Source organism: Lactuca sativa, chromosome 6 (assembly GCF_002870075.4).
Source record: "Lactuca sativa cultivar Salinas chromosome 6, Lsat_Salinas_v11, whole genome shotgun sequence".
NCBI classification, from domain to species: Eukaryota; Viridiplantae; Streptophyta; class Magnoliopsida; order Asterales; family Asteraceae; genus Lactuca; species Lactuca sativa.
This window is the reverse complement of record NC_056628.2, coordinates 142,789,431-142,806,869: the sequence shown is the minus strand read 5'-3', so window position 1 is coordinate 142,806,869 and position 17,439 is coordinate 142,789,431. Positions and strand designations below refer to the sequence as shown.

Genomic DNA, 17,439 nt, shown 5'->3' with positions numbered 1-17,439 from the left:
ACCCAAATTTTTGCAAAAATTTTAAACTTTTAAAACCCATCTTAAATTAAATTAAAACAACAGAAATAGTCATAACATAATCATCAACTTAATAATCATATAAAATAAGTGCGGAAGTAATAATAATAATAAGGTCCCAACAAAAATAACTAGTAGCGATGTCCCGGTGCTCCATGTCAAGCCTTAGCCTCTCTAATCTTAACACCTGAAAAGTTATAAGGGAAAAACGTAAGCACGAAGCTTAGTGAATTCAAACACAGACATTGTACTAACATTCATATTTACTAACCCTAATCCATTTTCCAATTATAGTTTTATAATAAGGGAAAAGAAAAAATCAAAGCCAATAATACAAGAAGGACTTGTAGGTTTGAGCCGCACCGGGAAGATCCCGTATCACTTGGCCCTAATCACCGCACCTCACGATGAGTATTACGTTGGTGATCTTACCTACCCACCGCACCGGTAAATCCGTATCCTTTGGTGGTGTCCCCATATCCATGATTAGTTACATACAGTGCACATGTACGAATTAAAACAATACTTATATAGCATGCTTTTATAATAAATTCAAATAATCACACACGAGCTAACTAGCAAACACAATCATCAATACAACGGTGTGAGAGAACTCACCTTGACTGAGTATTAAGGATGGCTAACAATCAAATAATGCTACCAAGCTTGAGCAAACTTCAAAACCTCACCTAAGAAGGACTAAAAGTTAGAAAGGAGAAGTAATGAAGCTATGAGTTGAGAAAAGAGTAATCACAGCAAGGTCTCTAAAACAGACCTGCTGTTCAAAACGGATTTACTCCAAAATCTAAAACAGAAACATAGATTTAACTAAATTTTATAGAAAACTATGATTGCTCAGGATTCCACAACTATAAAGAACTCATTCTAACTCCAAAAGATGAATTAAATATGAATTTTACAAAATGGTGTATCACTTATGTCTCCAACAATACAGTCAAGTGATGTTGGCCAATTCTACCCAACTTGTGAGTAGAATTCGTCCAAAAAAAATTAAGAGAAGTAAAGGACATACAAGTGAAAGTCTCAGAGTTGGAATTGAATTAAAAGCAAATCTCAAACTCCATATATAAAATTCACATTGTGGACAATCACAGCACTAGCAAAAGCTGGTGACTGCCCACTGACCTAGAGTGTGGATCCATTCTAACCAATTTATAATTGGAAATAACACCCCATATTCTCCAGATCTTAGATTCATAATATAAGGAACATATAGAAATTTGGAATCACTCTGGATCCTTTTCCAAGCCTTAGAAATGATGAAAACAAAATGACATATCAGAGCAGACCCGGATCAGACCTAACAGAAAAGATGACACTCTTTCACATAGATAAAGCCCTTATCAGTGAGGTTGGCTTGCTTAAGAAAGTTAGCCAACTCAATTTGTGAACGTTTGGAACTGGTTTGGGGTCCGTTTGAGTTTAGAGCTCCATATATTATTTTTACAAAATGACTATAGATCTGATGGAAAACAGAATCGTAGTCACCCGTGATTCCTTTTTGGCTTATCCATCCTTCTCCTCTTGAAACACATTTTAAGATGTGTTCATCATCCCAATTCAGTCCCCATGATAATGGTGGTACTAAAAAGGGTTAGGGATCATTAGGATTTCATTTAGCCACAAGGATGTAATAATAATCAACATGAAAATAAACATAAGCACATAAAATCATCATTCTCCCTTTAAGGGTTTCCATGATCTGTTGCCACATGTAATCCCCTAGATCCATCATCCACCATATATGGGGTGAAGATAGGATCTTGAGATGATGTATAACATACAATTACAAATCAAATAAGAAGGAGAAGAAGTGAAGATGAAATCATAAAACTAGAACAAGGTTATGAATCAAGTTGTAAGAAAGGATAAGGAGGTTCATACCAATACGAATCAAGGCTGGAAATGAACAAGAATTAAGCTCCAAACAGCCCCTTGGCTGCTCTTGATCCCAAAGAGAGAGAGAGAGGGACGATTTTTGAGAGAGAGGGAGGGTTTAGAGTGTAGCACCTGGTTTCCGGTATGTGAATTTTATTTGAGCATTGCCCTAATTTAGCCTTAGACTCGGCGAGTCATAGGGTCCGACTCGCCGAGTAGGGACGAGACTCAGGACGCGTTTTAAGTAGGCGACTCGACGAGTCCATATCCTGGACTCGGCGAGTCACCGCTGCGGGATGAAACCCTAAGTTTCAAGGGTTTGCACCCTATTTAAACTCTCATTCCGCCCCAACTCGTCCCCATTCACCCCCAGAACTCCCCCTACATCGTTTTCCCTTGTTTTCTTGAGAGTTTGAGGTGTTCTTGGTGTGTTCTTGAAGGTTTTGAAGTGTAAGAGGAGTAGATCAAGAAGAGGAGAAGGAGATCAGCCATCCTTGTGTCATTTCAACGTTTCCTTTGAGGTATAACCCGTTTTCCCCTTGATTCTATGCTTAAAACTTCATTTGGGTCCTTCTTGGTCAATTTCCCAAGTTTGCATGTTCATTATATGTTGTAATAAGGCGTTTGGCCTTTGGATCTATGTAAGATTGAGCTCCAGGAGCTCAAATCTGTTAGCTTTTTGGCCTCATGAGGCTTGTTAGCCCTAGATCTACCATTTTGAGACATTTTGAGCCTTATAATCCATATTGGTGAATATCCACACGTAAAGTTGGAAACTTTACGTGTGATTCGTGTCCTAGAAGTCCAGATCTATGAATGGCATGGTCTGGAACCGAGCAAATCGGTATATTTAAGGAGTGCATGGCGACGACTCGGCGAGTCGCATAGGTGACTCGGCGAGTCTGGTCGCGAGTCACCGAATTGGTCCCTTCTTCATGTGTCGAGTTGAGCCTTGAGTCACAGGGGGTGACTCGGTGAGTTGGGAGCTGAACTCACCCATGTTAGGACTCGGCGAGTCAATGCCCTGACTCGGCGAGTCCAAGGCAATCTTCATAGCTCAAGAACAGACTCGGCGAGTTGTTCATACAACTCGGCGAGTCTTAGCATAAAGTGTTCATCGGATGAAGATGAACTCGACGAGTTGTTCATACAACTCGGCGAGTAGGATGAAGGTGTTGAATGGCAGTTAGAAGGCGAACTCGTCGAGTCATAGCCCAACTCGACGAGTAGAACCAGGGACCCAGGACATTGGTTTGCTAGGGACTCGGCGAGTGGTGATCCACTCGGCGAGTCGGGTCAACTGAAAGTTGACTCCAGCTTTGGCTTAGAGTTAATCCAGGGGTAAAATGGTCATTTTACCTAAATGACAGTTAGCAGTGTTTGATTGAGTATGTCGTGGAAATTGCAGCCGGAGGACTCCCGGAGCAGCAGCAGTCAGTTAGTTCCCGATCAGTTCAGCAGCTACTTTGAGGTGAGTTACCTTCCAGTAGCGGTGGGTCTAAGGCCACAATGCCGACCCACCAGTAGGAGTTGTATGATAGATGATTGTCTTTGTGATATCATCTAAGTTCGCTAGTACCCGACATGTTATATGCTAGCATGATATGCTGTATGTGATAGTAGTAGAGTTTGGTTGTTCGGACCGAAGGGTAGTCAGACACCCCAGATACGTCTGACAGTATGTGGCGATATGTATGCATGCTGGCCTGTTCTGTTATATGTGATCGTAGTAGTAGGGGTGAAATAGTCCCCGAGGATCGGTTGTTAGGACCGATGGGTAGTCAGCACCCCAGAATGGCTTGACACGGGTAAGACGGCACCCCAGAATGGCCGTATGGGTAGGTCAGCACCCCAGAATGGCTTGACACGGGTAGGTCGGCACCCCAGAATGGCCGTACCGGGTAGTCAGGCACCCCAGAATAGCCTGGCAGTATATATGTTATGTGTTTGTATGGTATGCGGTACGTTGGGGGAACTCACTAAGCTTTGTGCTTACGTTTACAGTTTTGTTTTCAGGTACCTCTGCATCGAAGGGGAAGGAGCCGGCGCGGTAGCGGCACGTCATACACACACTCTTCGGTTTCCGCATTTATGAGACTTACTGGGATTGTACTCTGATATTTGATGGGATGTACGGTTTGGCTTTTGAGAACATGGTTGCAATGTGTTATGGTGTGAACAAACAATGTTTCTTTTTATTTAGACAATGTTTTTATTTATTAATGTTTTCTAAAGTAATATCAAAAAAAAATTTGGGTCGTTACAAGTTGGTATCAGAGCCCTGGTTTGAGGGATTCGGACACGCCTTCGGGAGTGTTTGGACTCAAACCGAGGGATTGAAAGATTTTTCCAAAAGAAATTATTCTTTAAAACCCGGAAAAGAGTCACGAGAAAGAGTAAAGTGTGTGACGTGCGCGACCGGCCGAGCTCAAGTAAGTATTCCCCATAGTACCCATACAAGTTTATGTTATGTTTATCAGCTTTATGAATATTGCATGCTAGAATAGGCTAAGGATCTAGGAGTGATGCCTTATGTGCCTGTTTATTTGTTCCAGCTTATTGAATATTGCATGTTAGAATTGAGTAGACAGCAGTAGGGTAGCCTGTTTAGGTTATGCCTGATAGTATGAGCTTAGCATCCTATGTTAAGTGTCGTTTCTTGTTCTAAGAACAGTTTTGGCTTGAGTCTGTTTTTCCTTATCCGAATGCTGCTTGCTTCGTGCTTGGTGGGATTCTGAGTAATGGGAGTGAGCCACTAGGTAAACACGTCACACCACATGTAATCAGGGTTGAATAATCCTAAAGTGTTGGAACTGGCCCTATTGCGCAGCTCTTGTTTGAGTCCAACCGTTGTAGGGACGGATCTTTTACTTGAAGGATTATCTAATCCTCATTACATGTGATGGTGTTTAGGTGGTGGCTAACTGGCATTATGAGGAGACCTACAGCAGCTGAGGACCAGTTGTGTTGAACTTGAGTTCTCCCTAGGGCAAGCCTAGGGTGAGAATATCGGAGAGTAGCAGTAGTAGGGGGAGTTGGTGGAGTCGAGGAATTCCTCGGAGAAGGTACGGATAGATGTGGAAGGTAGTATGGGCCCGTACTACTGAAAGCAGAGGATCCGTACCCGAGTCGAGGAAGGCCAAGACGAGACCAAGGAACCTGTAAGTAGTTGAGATCCCTCAGAAAGTAGCAGTACCACTAATGATTATTATTGATGTTTTGCAGAATGGTGGTACTTCGACCGAGACCGACAGATGGCGGGTCAGGAGAGGGGTCAGGTTCGGGATCTGGCACCGAGCCGATTGAGGAGAGGCTACGTGAGTTCATCACGTCGGAGATCACTAGGGGCATCCTTGAGTCGACCCCCATCATCTTTGGGTCGATCAAGGAAGGGATCGTGGAGATGATGGAGGATCGCCTACGGGCATTCAGGAGCGACTTGGCCTCTAGCCAGTCAGGATCTCGCACACTGTCCTTCAAGGACTTCAGGAGCAGTGGTGCGCCGGATTTCCATGGGGTGAAGGACCCCATTGTCGCCAGGCGGTGGATTGCGGATATCGAGTCCGCCCAGTTGATCAGCTTCTGCCCCGAGGGGTCGAAGGTGAGGTAAGCAGCAGGGTGTTTTCGGGACCGGGCCCGAGATTGGTGGGAGTCAGTGGGTGACTCGATGGGAGCCTCGGCTATCGAGGCAATGACCTGTTCGGACTTTGTGGCTAGGTTCAGGGCAGAGTTTGCGCCAGCGGTCGAGCTCCAGCAGCTGGCCAGGGAGTTCTTAGACATGAGGCAGACGACAGAGACCGTGGCGGAGATCACCGCCAAGTTTCGGGAGAGGGCTTTATTGGTGCCCCAGTATGCAGGTGACGAGGATATGAGGAGGACTCGTTACCACGATATGCTACGAGCTGACATTCGGGAGCATGTTAGTTTTTCGGCTTGCCCTACCCTGGACTCCATGATTGCCAGGGCTAGGGAGAGAGAGATAGATTTGGAGCACATCCGGAAACGGAAACTTGAGGATGGTCAGGCATCAGGGGCTTCGGGGAAGAAGCCCAAGGGATCAGATGGGAGGCCGAAAGGCCAGTCGGGACCGAGCCGCTGCAGGAGGTGCGGCAGGCCGCACGAGGGGGCGTGCAGGATGGGATCGTCAGGCTGCTACAAGTGCGGCAAGTTTGGGCATATCAGCAGGGATTGCACTGCTCCTGCGACCGTTATTCAGACATCGGAGTTGCTGTGTTTCCACTGCAACCAGAGGGGCCACAAGAAGGCCAATTGCCCCATGTTGACAGCTTCAGCGCCAGTGAAGGCGCCAGCTCCAGCGACCCTGCGGATCACGGATGGCCGTCAGGGCAAGGCAGAGGCTCCAGTGGTGAGGAGTCGGGCATTTCAGTTGACTGCCGAGGAGGCACGCGCCGCGCCCGATGTGGTGACGGGTATGATTCCTTCCTTCTATCTTTTATTTTACGTTGTTATGATATTGATATGTGCTCTGTGTGTATACATGTGTATTAGGATCGTTCCATGTGAACGGCATCCCGGTTCAGGTATTGTTCGACTCGGGTGCATCCCGATCGTTCGTTTCTCTTGCTCTTAGCAAGAGATTTCATGAGACTTCAGGCGAGTTAGATTGCCCGTTAGAGGTAGAGATTGCCGATGATCGATCGGTGCGAGCATTGATGGTGTTTCGAGATTGTGTCCTGCGACTGTTTGAGGAGTGTTACCTGGTAGACTTGGTTCCCATTCCATTGCGTGGGAACAAGGTGATTATTGGTATGGATTGGTTGAGCCCTAATGGGGCAGTGATAGATTGCGCACAGCAGCTAGTGCGAGTCAAGACCCCAAGCGGGGGAGAGATAGTGATTCATGGAGAGTGACCGCAGTGTGGACCCACTGTATGTTCAGCAGCGAGGGCTAGGCGCTACCTTCAGCAGGGATGCGCGGGTTATGTCGCGTACGTGATGGACACCCGGGAGGCGGGTAAGGCGACTGTGAGCGAGGTCCCGGTGGTTCGAGATTTTGCTGATGTTTTTCCGGAGGAACTACCTGGGATACCTCCGGAGCGACAGGTGGAGTTCAGGATTGACCTCGTTCCCGGTGCGGCTCCGATAGCCAAAGCACCGTATCGGTTGGCTCCTCCCGAGATGCAGGAGTTGTCTACGCAGCTGCAGGAGCTGCTGGACAAGGGATTTATTCGGCCGAGCAGTTCGCCCTGGGGAGCCCCGATTCTGTTTGTGAAGAAGAAGGATGGGTCGCATCGGATGTGTATAGATTATCGGGAGCTGAACAAGGTAACGGTGAAGAACCGTTACCCGCTTCCGAGGATTGATGACCTCTTTGACCAGCTTCAGGGCGCATCTTGGTTTTCCAAGATTGATTTGCGTTCGGGTTATCATCAGATGAGGGTCAGGGAGGAGGATATGCAGAAGACCGCGTTTCGGACACGCTATGGCCATTACGAGTTTGTGGTGATGCCGTTTGGGCTCACCAATGCTCCTGCCGCGTTCATGGACCTCATGAACCGTGTATGCAGACCGATGCTGGACCGGTCTGTGATAGTCTTTATCGATGATATCTTGGTTTATTCCAAGACCCGGGAGGATCATGAGGAGCATTTGAGAGAGGTGTTAGAGACCCTGAGGAGGGAGAGCTTGTATGCCAAGTTCTCCAAGTGTGAGTTTTGGTTGCGCGAGGTGCAATTTCTGGGGCACCTCGTCAACCAGAACGGGATTCTGGTCGACCCGGCCAAGGTCGAGGCCGTGATGAGATGGGAAGTTCCGAAGTCCCCATCTGAGATTCGGAGCTTCCTAGGATTGGCAGGCTACTATCGGAGATTTATCCAGGATTTCTCCAAGATAGCCGTGCCCCTGACGCGGTTGACGAAGAAAGCCGTGGTCTTTCGGTGGGGACCCGAGCAGCAGGCTGCATTTGAGACGCTGAGACAGAGATTGTGTGAGGCGCCGATCTTAGCCCTGCCAGAGGGCGTAGAGGATTTCGTGGTTTATTGCGATGCGTCCATTTCTGGGTTGGGCGCGGTGCTGATGCAAAGGGGGCATGTCATTGCTTACGCTTCGAGGCAGCTCAAGCCTCACGAGGCGAACTACCCGACGCACGATTTGGAGTTGGGGGCGGTGGTATTTGCCCTCAAGATTTGGCGACATTACCTCTATGGGGTTCGGTGTACCATCTACACGGACCACAAGAGCTTGAGGTACCTCATGGACCAGCCGAATCTGAACATGAGGCAGCGTCGGTGGTTGGATGTGGTGAAGGATTATGATTGCGAGATCCTTTACCACCCGGGAAAGGCCAATGTGGTGGCCGATGCGCTTAGCCGCAAGACGGCACCGATCAGGGACGCCTGTTTGAGGATGACTGTGGTGACTCCCCTGTTGGAGCAGATTCGGGAAGCTCAACAGGAGGCTATCAAGGAGGAGCATCGGAAGAGCGAGCGCGTAGTAGGTCAGGTTTCCTCCTTCGATTATGATAGCCGAGGGTTATTGACACTACACCATAGGGTGTGGGTGCCGTATCACGGGGGCGTGCGCCAGATTTTGATGGAGGAGGCGCACAAGTCCCGATTCTCTATTCATCCCGGGGCGACGAAGATGTATAGGGATCTTCGTCTAGACTATTGGTGGCCCTGCATGAAGCGGGATGTGGCATGGTACGTCGAGCGGTGCTTGACCTGCAGGAAGGTCAAGGCCGAACATCAGAGGCCGCATGGCAAGATGCAGCCGTTGGACATTCCACTGTGGAAGTGGGAAGATATCACGATGGATTTTATCACAAAGCTTCCCAGGACCGCACGTGGAGTGGATTCGATTTGGGTCATCGTGGATAGATTGACCAAGAGTGCTCACTTTATTCCGATTCCGGAGAGCATATCGGCCGAGAAATTGGCCGACATCTATATCAGGGAGATTGTGGCACGGCATGGGGTGCCAGTATCGGTGATCTCGGACAGGGATGTGCGTTTTACTTCCAGGTTTTGGAAGAGATTCCATGACGAGTTGGGCACTCGTCTGCATTTCAGCACCGCCTTTCACCCGCAGACAGATGGACAGAGTGAGCGGACCATCCAGACTTTGGAGGACATGTTGCGGGCGTGTGTTCTGGATTTCGGTGGTAGCTGGGATACCTATCTTCCTTTGGCTGAGTTCTCCTACAACAACAGCTATCACGCGAGTATCGACCGCCCTCCCTTCGAGATGTTGTACGGACGGAGGTGTAGGACCCCGATATGCTGGGGTGAGGTTGGCCAGAGAGTTATGGGAAGCACCGAAGTGGTGCTCAAGACGACTGAGAGGATACAGCAGGTCCGGAGCAGGCTTCAGACTGCTCAGAGTCGACAGAAAAGTTATGCCGACAAGCGTCGATCCGATTTAGAGTTCCAGGTCGGGGATATGGTCCTCCTGAAGGTGTCGCCGTGGAAAGGCGTCATCCAATTCAGGAAGCGGGGCAAGTTGGGCCCGCGATTCATCGGACCGTTCAGGGTCTTAGCCCGGGTGGGCAGGGTAGCATATAGGCTGGATCTGCCAGCCGAGCTTAGCCAGATCCACAGCACTTTCCATGTTTCGCAGTTGCGGAAGTGCCTAGTGGACGATTCTGCAGTAGTACCTTTGGAGGATATTCAGGTTGATGACAGCCTGAACTACATCGAGCGCCCAGTCGCAATCCTCGACAGGAAGTCGAAGGATTTAAGGAACAAGAGGGTGGAGCTAGTGAAGGTGCAATGGCAGCACCGCAAGGGTTCAGAGTGGACTTGGGAGCCGGTAGACGAGATGATGGAGCACTACCCCGAGCTGTTTCAGGATCAGGCAGCAGACTTCGAGGACGAAGTCTAAAATAAGTGGGGGAGATTTGTAGCACCTGGTTTCCGGTATGTGAATTTTATTTGAGCATTGCCCTAATTTAGCCTTAGACTCGGCGAGTCATAGGGTCCGACTCGCCGAGTAGGGACGAGACTCAGGACGCGTTTTAAGTAGGCGACTCGACGAGTCCATATCCTGGACTCGGCGAGTCACCGCTGCGGGATGAAACCCTAAGTTTCAAGGGTTTGCACCCTATTTAAACTCTCATTCCGCCCCAACTCGTCCCCATTCACCCCCAGAACTCCCCCTACATCGTTTTCCCTTGTTTTCTTGAGAGTTTGAGGTGTTCTTGGTGTGTTCTTGAAGGTTTTGAAGTGTAAGAGGAGTAGATCAAGAAGAGGAGAAGGAGATCAGCCATCCTTGTGTCATTTCAACGTTTCCTTTGAGGTATAACCCGTTTTCCCCTTGATTCTATGCTTAAAACTTCATTTGGGTCCTTCTTGGTCAATTTCCCAAGTTTGCATGTTCATTATATGTTGTAATAAGGCGTTTGGCCTTTGGATCTATGTAAGATTGAGCTCCAGGAGCTCAAATCTGTTAGCTTTTTGGCCTCATGAGGCTTGTTAGCCCTAGATCTACCATTTTGAGACATTTTGAGCCTTATAATCCATATTGGTGAATATCCACACGTAAAGTTGGAAACTTTACGTGTGATTCGTGTCCTAGAAGTCCAGATCTATGAATGGCATGGTCTGGAACCGAGCAAATCGGTATATTTAAGGAGTGCATGGCGACGACTCGGCGAGTCGCATAGGTGACTCGGCGAGTCTGGTCGCGAGTCACCGAATTGGTCCCTTCTTCATGTGTCGAGTTGAGCCTTGAGTCACAGGGGGTGACTCGGTGAGTTGGGAGCTGAACTCACCCATGTTAGGACTCGGCGAGTCAATGCCCTGACTCGGCGAGTCCAAGGCAATCTTCATAGCTCAAGAACAGACTCGGCGAGTTGTTCATACAACTCGGCGAGTCTTAGCATAAAGTGTTCATCGGATGAAGATGAACTCGACGAGTTGTTCATACAACTCGGCGAGTAGGATGAAGGTGTTGAATGGCAGTTAGAAGGCGAACTCGTCGAGTCATAGCCCGACTCGACGAGTAGAACCAGGGACCCAGGACATTGGTTTGCTAGGGACTCGGCGAGTGGTGATCCACTCGGCGAGTCGGGTCAACTGAAAGTTGACTCCAACTTTGGCTTAGAGTTAATCCAGGGGTAAAATGGTCATTTTACCTAAAGGACAGTTAGCAGTGTTTGATTGAGTATGTCGTGGAAATTGCAGCCGAAGGACTCCCGGAGCAGCAGCAGTCAGTTAGTTCCCGATCAGTTCAGCAGCTACTTTGAGGTGAGTTACCTTCCAGTAGCGGTGGGTCTAAGGCCACAATGCCGACCCACCAGTAGGAGTTGTATGATAGATGATTGTCTTTGTGATATCATCTAAGTTCGCTAGTACCCGACATGTTATATGCTAGCATGATATGCTGTATGTGATAGTAGTAGAGTTTGGTTGTTCGGACCGAAGGGTACTCAGACACCCCAGATACGTCTGACAGTATGTGGCGATATGTATGCATGCTGGCCTGTTCTGTTATATGTGATCGTAGTAGTAGGGGTGAAATAGTCCCCGAGGATCGGTTGTTAGGACCGATGGGTAGTCAGCACCCCAGAATGGCTTGACACGGGTAAGACGGCACCCCAGAATGGCCGTATGGGTAGGTCAGCACCCCAGAATGGCTTGACACGGGTAGGTCGGCACCCCAGAATGGCCGTACCGGGTAGTCAGGCACCCCAGAATAGCCTGGCAGTATATATGTTATGTGTTTGTATGGTATGCGGTACGTTGGGGGAACTCACTAAGCTTTGTGCTTACGTTTACAGTTTTGTTTTCAGGTACCTCTGCATCGAAGGGGAAGGAGCCGGCGCGGTAGTGGCACGTCATACACACACTCTTCGGTTTCCGCATTTATGAGACTTACTGGGATTGTACTCTGATATTTGATGGGATGTACGGTTTGGCTTTTGAGAACATGGTTGCAATGTGTTATGGTGTGAACAAACAATGTTTCTTTTTATTTAGACAATGTTTTTATTTATTAATGTTTTCTAAAGTAATATCAAAAAAAAATTTGGGTCGTTACATAGAGTGTTTTCCTTGTGTGTGTTCCAAATGATTCAATTTACACATTAAGTACTATTTACTAGATGGACTTTGCAAATAGGCCCATAGCCCATGGACTTCAATAAAAGGAGTTTACAAGATGATCAAAAGAGTCCAATAACATAAGAAATCAGACATTGGTTAAATAAATTAACCCAAGGTTACAAGGATAATTAAATTAAAATAACCAAACATACCGAGAAAAACCGGGGCGTTACAACTCTCCCCTACTAAGAACGGACTTCGTCCTCGAAGTCAACACCTTGAAACAGATCCGGAGAGCTTTCGTCTTTCGTTCTAAAATAGAGATTGGTTTCTCAACATAATTGAGACGCTCGTCAATCTGTATGTCCTCCTGTGGTATCACAGCGGTCTCATCAACAACGCATTTTCGTAATTGAGACACGTGGAACATATTATGAATTAGACTAAGCTCGTCAGGAAGCTCTAAACGGTAAGCCACCTTCCCCATACGGGCTATGACCTTGTAGGGTCCAATGAATCGAGGTCCGAGCTTTCCCCGCTTCCGAAATCGAATCACACCTTTCCAGGGGGAGACTTTAAGCAACACATAATCTCCCACCTGGAACTCAAGATTGGAGCATCTTTTGTCGGCATAACTTTTCTGACGACTGCTCGCTGTGACCAAATGATCCCGAATCACTTGGATTTTCTCTGTAGTCCGTAGCACGATATCGGTACTCCCAAGTACCCTCTGCCCAACCTCGCCCCAACAAACGGGCGTCCTGCACTTCCTCCCGTACAAGGCTTCATATGGAGGCATGTTAATGCTCGAGTGATAGCTATTGTTATAAGAAAACTTAGCTAGATGTAGATGGTCATCCCAACTACCCCCAAAATCAATCGCACATGCCCTAAGCATGTCCTCCAAGGTCTGAATCGTCCGCTCACTCTACCCGTCTGTCTGCGGATGGAAGGCGGTACTAAAATGTAATTGTATGCTCGATTCCTCTTGAAACTTCCTATAGAACCGAGAGGTAAATCGGGTGTCTCGATCTGAGACGATAGAAATGGGCACCCCATGTAATGAGACAATCTCCCGAACAAAGATCTCAGCTAATTTCTCCATCGATGAGCTGTCCTTTATAGCCAGAAAGTGAGCACTCTTAGTCAAACGATCAACAATCACCCATATCGTTTCGAATCCTCGGGCAGTTCTAGGAAGTTTTGTAATGAAGTCCATGGTTAGATGCTCCCATTTACATTCAGGAATCTCCAATGGTTGCAACTTCCCATGCGGTTTTTGGTGTTCCGCCTTGACCTTCCGACAGGTCATACATTCTTCCACAAATTGAGCCACATCATTCTTCATTCCATGCCACCAGTAAGCCTCATGAAGGTCCCAATACATTTTAGTAGCACCAGGATGGATAGAAAATTTTGACTTATGAGACTCATCCATTAGGGTTTTCCGATTTCCCCCGGTATATGGAACCCAAACCCTACCATAGCGAGTCAGCAAACCCTGCCCGTCTCGTTCCTTCTTAGGCAACTCTTTCCCAATCTTCTCACGCCTGATGTTTTCCTCCAGTATTCCTGTCTTTTGGGCGTCCCGGATTAGATCTAACAAAGACGACACCATCGTGATCCGGAGACACTTAGCTCGAATCGGTTCGGCAGATTGTTTATGACTGAAAGCATCAGCTACCACATTAGCTTTACCGGGGTGGTAGTGAATTTCACAATCATAATCTTTTACAACATCCAACCATCGGATCTGCCTCATGTTCAATTCCCGCTGCTCGAAAAAATATTTCAGACTCTTATGGTCAGTGTATATGATAAACTTCACTCCATAAAGATAGTGTTTCCAAATTTTAAGAGCGAAAACAACAGCCCCAAGCTCCAAATCATGAGTGGGGTAGTTTCGTTCGTGGGGTTTCAGCTATCGGGAGGCATAGGCTATCACCCTATCTCGTTGCATTAACACGGCACCAAGACCCTGAAGCGATGCATCACAGTAAACCACCATATCCTCAACCCCATCAGGTAAGGCCAAAATCGGAGCATCACACAATCGTTTCCTTAGCTCATCAAACGCCAGCTGCTGCTCCAGGCCCCAAACGAAATTCATTGATTTCTTGGTCAATCGGGTGAGTGGTAAGGCAATTTTAGAGAAATTTTCAATGAACCTCCGGTAATAACCGGCTAAACCCAAGAAACTGTGAATTTCAGAAGGTGTTTTTGGAATCTTCCATTGTTTAACCGCATTAACCTTGGCTTGATCGACCTTAATACCGTTTTCTCAATGTCAGAGGGTGAGTACGGAATGTTGTTTTCTCAATGTCTTCTTCACAAACCCGCATCTGATGGTAACCGTAACGTAAATCAATCTTGGAAAACCAAGATGCTCCCTGAAGCTGATCGAAAAGATCATCAATACGTGGCAACGGGTACCTATTCTTTACCGTGCGCTTGTTTAGCTCCCTATAATCAATACACATTCGCTGGGATCCATCTTTCTTCTTCACAAAGAGAATAGGAGCACCCCAAGGCGAGCAGCTTAGCCGTATAAACCCTTTATGACTTAGTTCTTGAAGTTGATCTTGGAGCTCTTTCATTTCAGGTGGTGCCAAGCGGTAAGGAGATTTCGCTACCGGAGTCGCACCTGGCACCAAATCAATGCGAAACTCCACTTGCCAAATAGGTGGCAAGCCAGGGAGTTCCTCCGGAAAGACATCGTTGAAGTCGGAAACGATAGGAACGTCGTCTAGTGCTATAGTAGAAGAGCAAGAAGCCATAGCCAGGCGGGGAATGTCCCCCTGAATAATAAGTTCTCCACCTCTAGGGTTTCGAACACGAACTTGCTTCTTACGACAGTGGATTTCCGCATCAAACACATCAAGCCAATCCATGCCTATGATAACGCAGAGCTCTCGCATCGCAATAGGGATAAGATCAATGGGGAATTCAACTCCATAAAACTCGAGAGTTTAACCCCGACAAACATCGGTGACATAAATAGTGCGGTTGTCGACAACATCGACAACCTTTGGGTGAGCCAATTTTCCGATACTACGCCCCAAACGATTAATAAACGTGTGAGATACAAAAGAATGGGTAGCACCGCTATCAAACATAACAACATCGGGCTTGGAATCTAGCAAATAAGTTTCTGCCACTGTCGTTGTAATCACCGGCTCCTCCACAGTCATCTGGTGAGCACGACCTCGTGTCACCATAGTGGTTCCCTTAGAGGATGATGCAATTGCAGGATTTGTACCCCTGTCTCCTTTACCAGTCTTCAACTTCAGGCATTCAGGCTTCTTGTGTCCCGTCTCGTTGCAGTGATAGCAGACGGGAACTGCAGAAGTAATATGAGGTACTGCACTCGCAGGGGGATCCCTACAATTCTTCCAATGATGCCCTGGCTTTTTGCAGTTGTAGCATATCAAGATAATTTTCTCGCCCTGAAGACGTCCTATACTCATACCTTGACTTACTACCCTGCTTTTGCGTTTTCTGGGCATCTCTGGATGTCTTGGAAGAGGTGTCATTGGCCTTCCTCTTGGACTGGGTCTGCAACTCGATTTCCCTCCTCCTCGCTACATTCATGATCACAGATAAAGTCGAGAACTCCTGCATGCTAACGAATTCTCGAATCTCGATACGTAGTATGGCCGTGTATCGGCTGACTAACCAGGCCTCGTTCCCAGCAAACGAGGGGCAAAAAGATAGCATCTCCAAGAACTTGGCGTTCAGGTCACTAACGGATTCGGTAGTCTGCTGTAAGGCCATGAACTCTTGCTGCATCCGCTGCTGCTCCACCTTAGGCACATATTGTGCCTCGAACCTCTCCACAAATTGGGCCCAAGACATGGCCCTCACTTCGTCTTCGTTCAATAGAGCGGTGATGGTGTTCCACTATGTCTTTCCCCTTTTTCACAGCTGATTCATGGCGATCAATGCTTTGTACTAGTCCGGACACCCAACACTTATGAAGGCGCCCTCAACATCTGACATCTAGGGCTTAGTAGCAACTGGGTCGGATTCACCATTCCAAAGAGGAGGGCTACACTTTTTGAACTTCTCGAAGTAGTATGCCGAATCCTGAACAGGCAGAGACAGTAACGCTTCCCCGGGAATAGCCGCGAGGCGCTCATCCAGAAGAGCACCGAATTGGTTGATTATGTCGTTGGTCACACCCGGGATTAGTTCGTTGAAACCGTTATTGAATTCCTCAGCGACAATAACCCTAACTTACTCTATTTGGAGCTGATTAAGTCGAGCAGGTAGAGCCATTGGTATCCACAGAAGAAGGAAAATCTTAGAAACAATTTAGCCTATATATTTCTAGGAAGACAAAACACTCAGCTTGCCGAAAAATTTTCAACCTTGCCCCGACTCGAAACCAGCACCGATGTTTCAAATAGTAGGGGCCCTTCTACTACCTTCCACACAAGTTCCAATTTCGCATTCGCGTCTAGTTTCAAAATTTCCAGTTCGCTCTAGCCGTTAATTTTACAACTCTCTCACATGTTAACACTAACTAAATGTGTAATCTAATATTTTAAGGCTAGTAGAATCCAATTCATAGTCAACAATTTAACATAAACATTTAACATAAGAAATAAGGCTTACTTGGCTGGCTGACTGGTACACCGCGACATCTTCCACTACTAGTCTTTAGAAGGTTTGAAAAATATTTTAAAAAGAAAATAAACTCTTATAGAGCCTCAAATTTGAGTCTAGAACATCCTTAAGAATGCCTAGTTCCCTCAAACTGTGGCTCTGATACCAACTTGTGACACCCAAATTTTTGCAAAAATTTTAAACTTTTAAAACCCATCTTAAATTAAATTAAAACAACAGAAATAGTCATAACATAATCATCAACTTAATAATCATATAAAATAAGTGCGGAAGTAATAATAATAATAAGGTCCCAACAAAAATAACTAGTAGCGATGTCCCGGTGCTCCATGTCAAGCCTTAGCCTCTCTAATCTTAACACCTGAAAAGTTATAAGGGAAAAACGTAAGCACGAAGCTTAGTGAATTCAAACACAGACATTGTACTAACATTCATATTTACTAACCCTAATCCATTTTCCAATTATAGTTTTATAATAAGGGCAAAGAAAAAATCAAAGCCAATAATACAAGAAGGACTTGTAGGTTTGAGCCGCACCGGGAAGATCCCGTATCACTTGGCCCTAATCACCGCACCTCACGATGAGTATTAAGTTGGTGATCTTACCTACCCACCGCACCGGTAAATCCGTATCCTTTGGTGGTGTCCCCATATCCATGATTAGTTACATACAGTGCACATGTACGAATTAAAACAATACTTATATAGCATGCTTTTATAATAAATTCAAATAATCACACACGAGCTAACTAGCAAACACAATCATCAATACAACGGTGTGAGAGAACTCACCTTGACTGAGTATTAAGGATGGCTAACAATCAAATAATGCTACCAAGCTTGAGCAAACTTCAAAACCTCACCTAAGAAGGACTAAAAGTTAGAAAGGA

General features: G+C 46.8%; 1 protein-coding gene across 1 annotated transcript; it reads right to left on the bottom strand.

The window, feature by feature from the left end:
- Positions 1-14,889: 14,889 nt before the first annotated feature.
- LOC128126884 (uncharacterized) lies at positions 14,890-15,453 on the bottom strand. The gene has a single exon (XM_052765044.1). It carries the CDS (start codon positions 15,451-15,453, stop codon positions 14,890-14,892), a length of 564 nt encoding a protein of 187 aa, XP_052621004.1.
- Between the last annotated feature and the right edge of the window lie 1,986 nt (positions 15,454-17,439).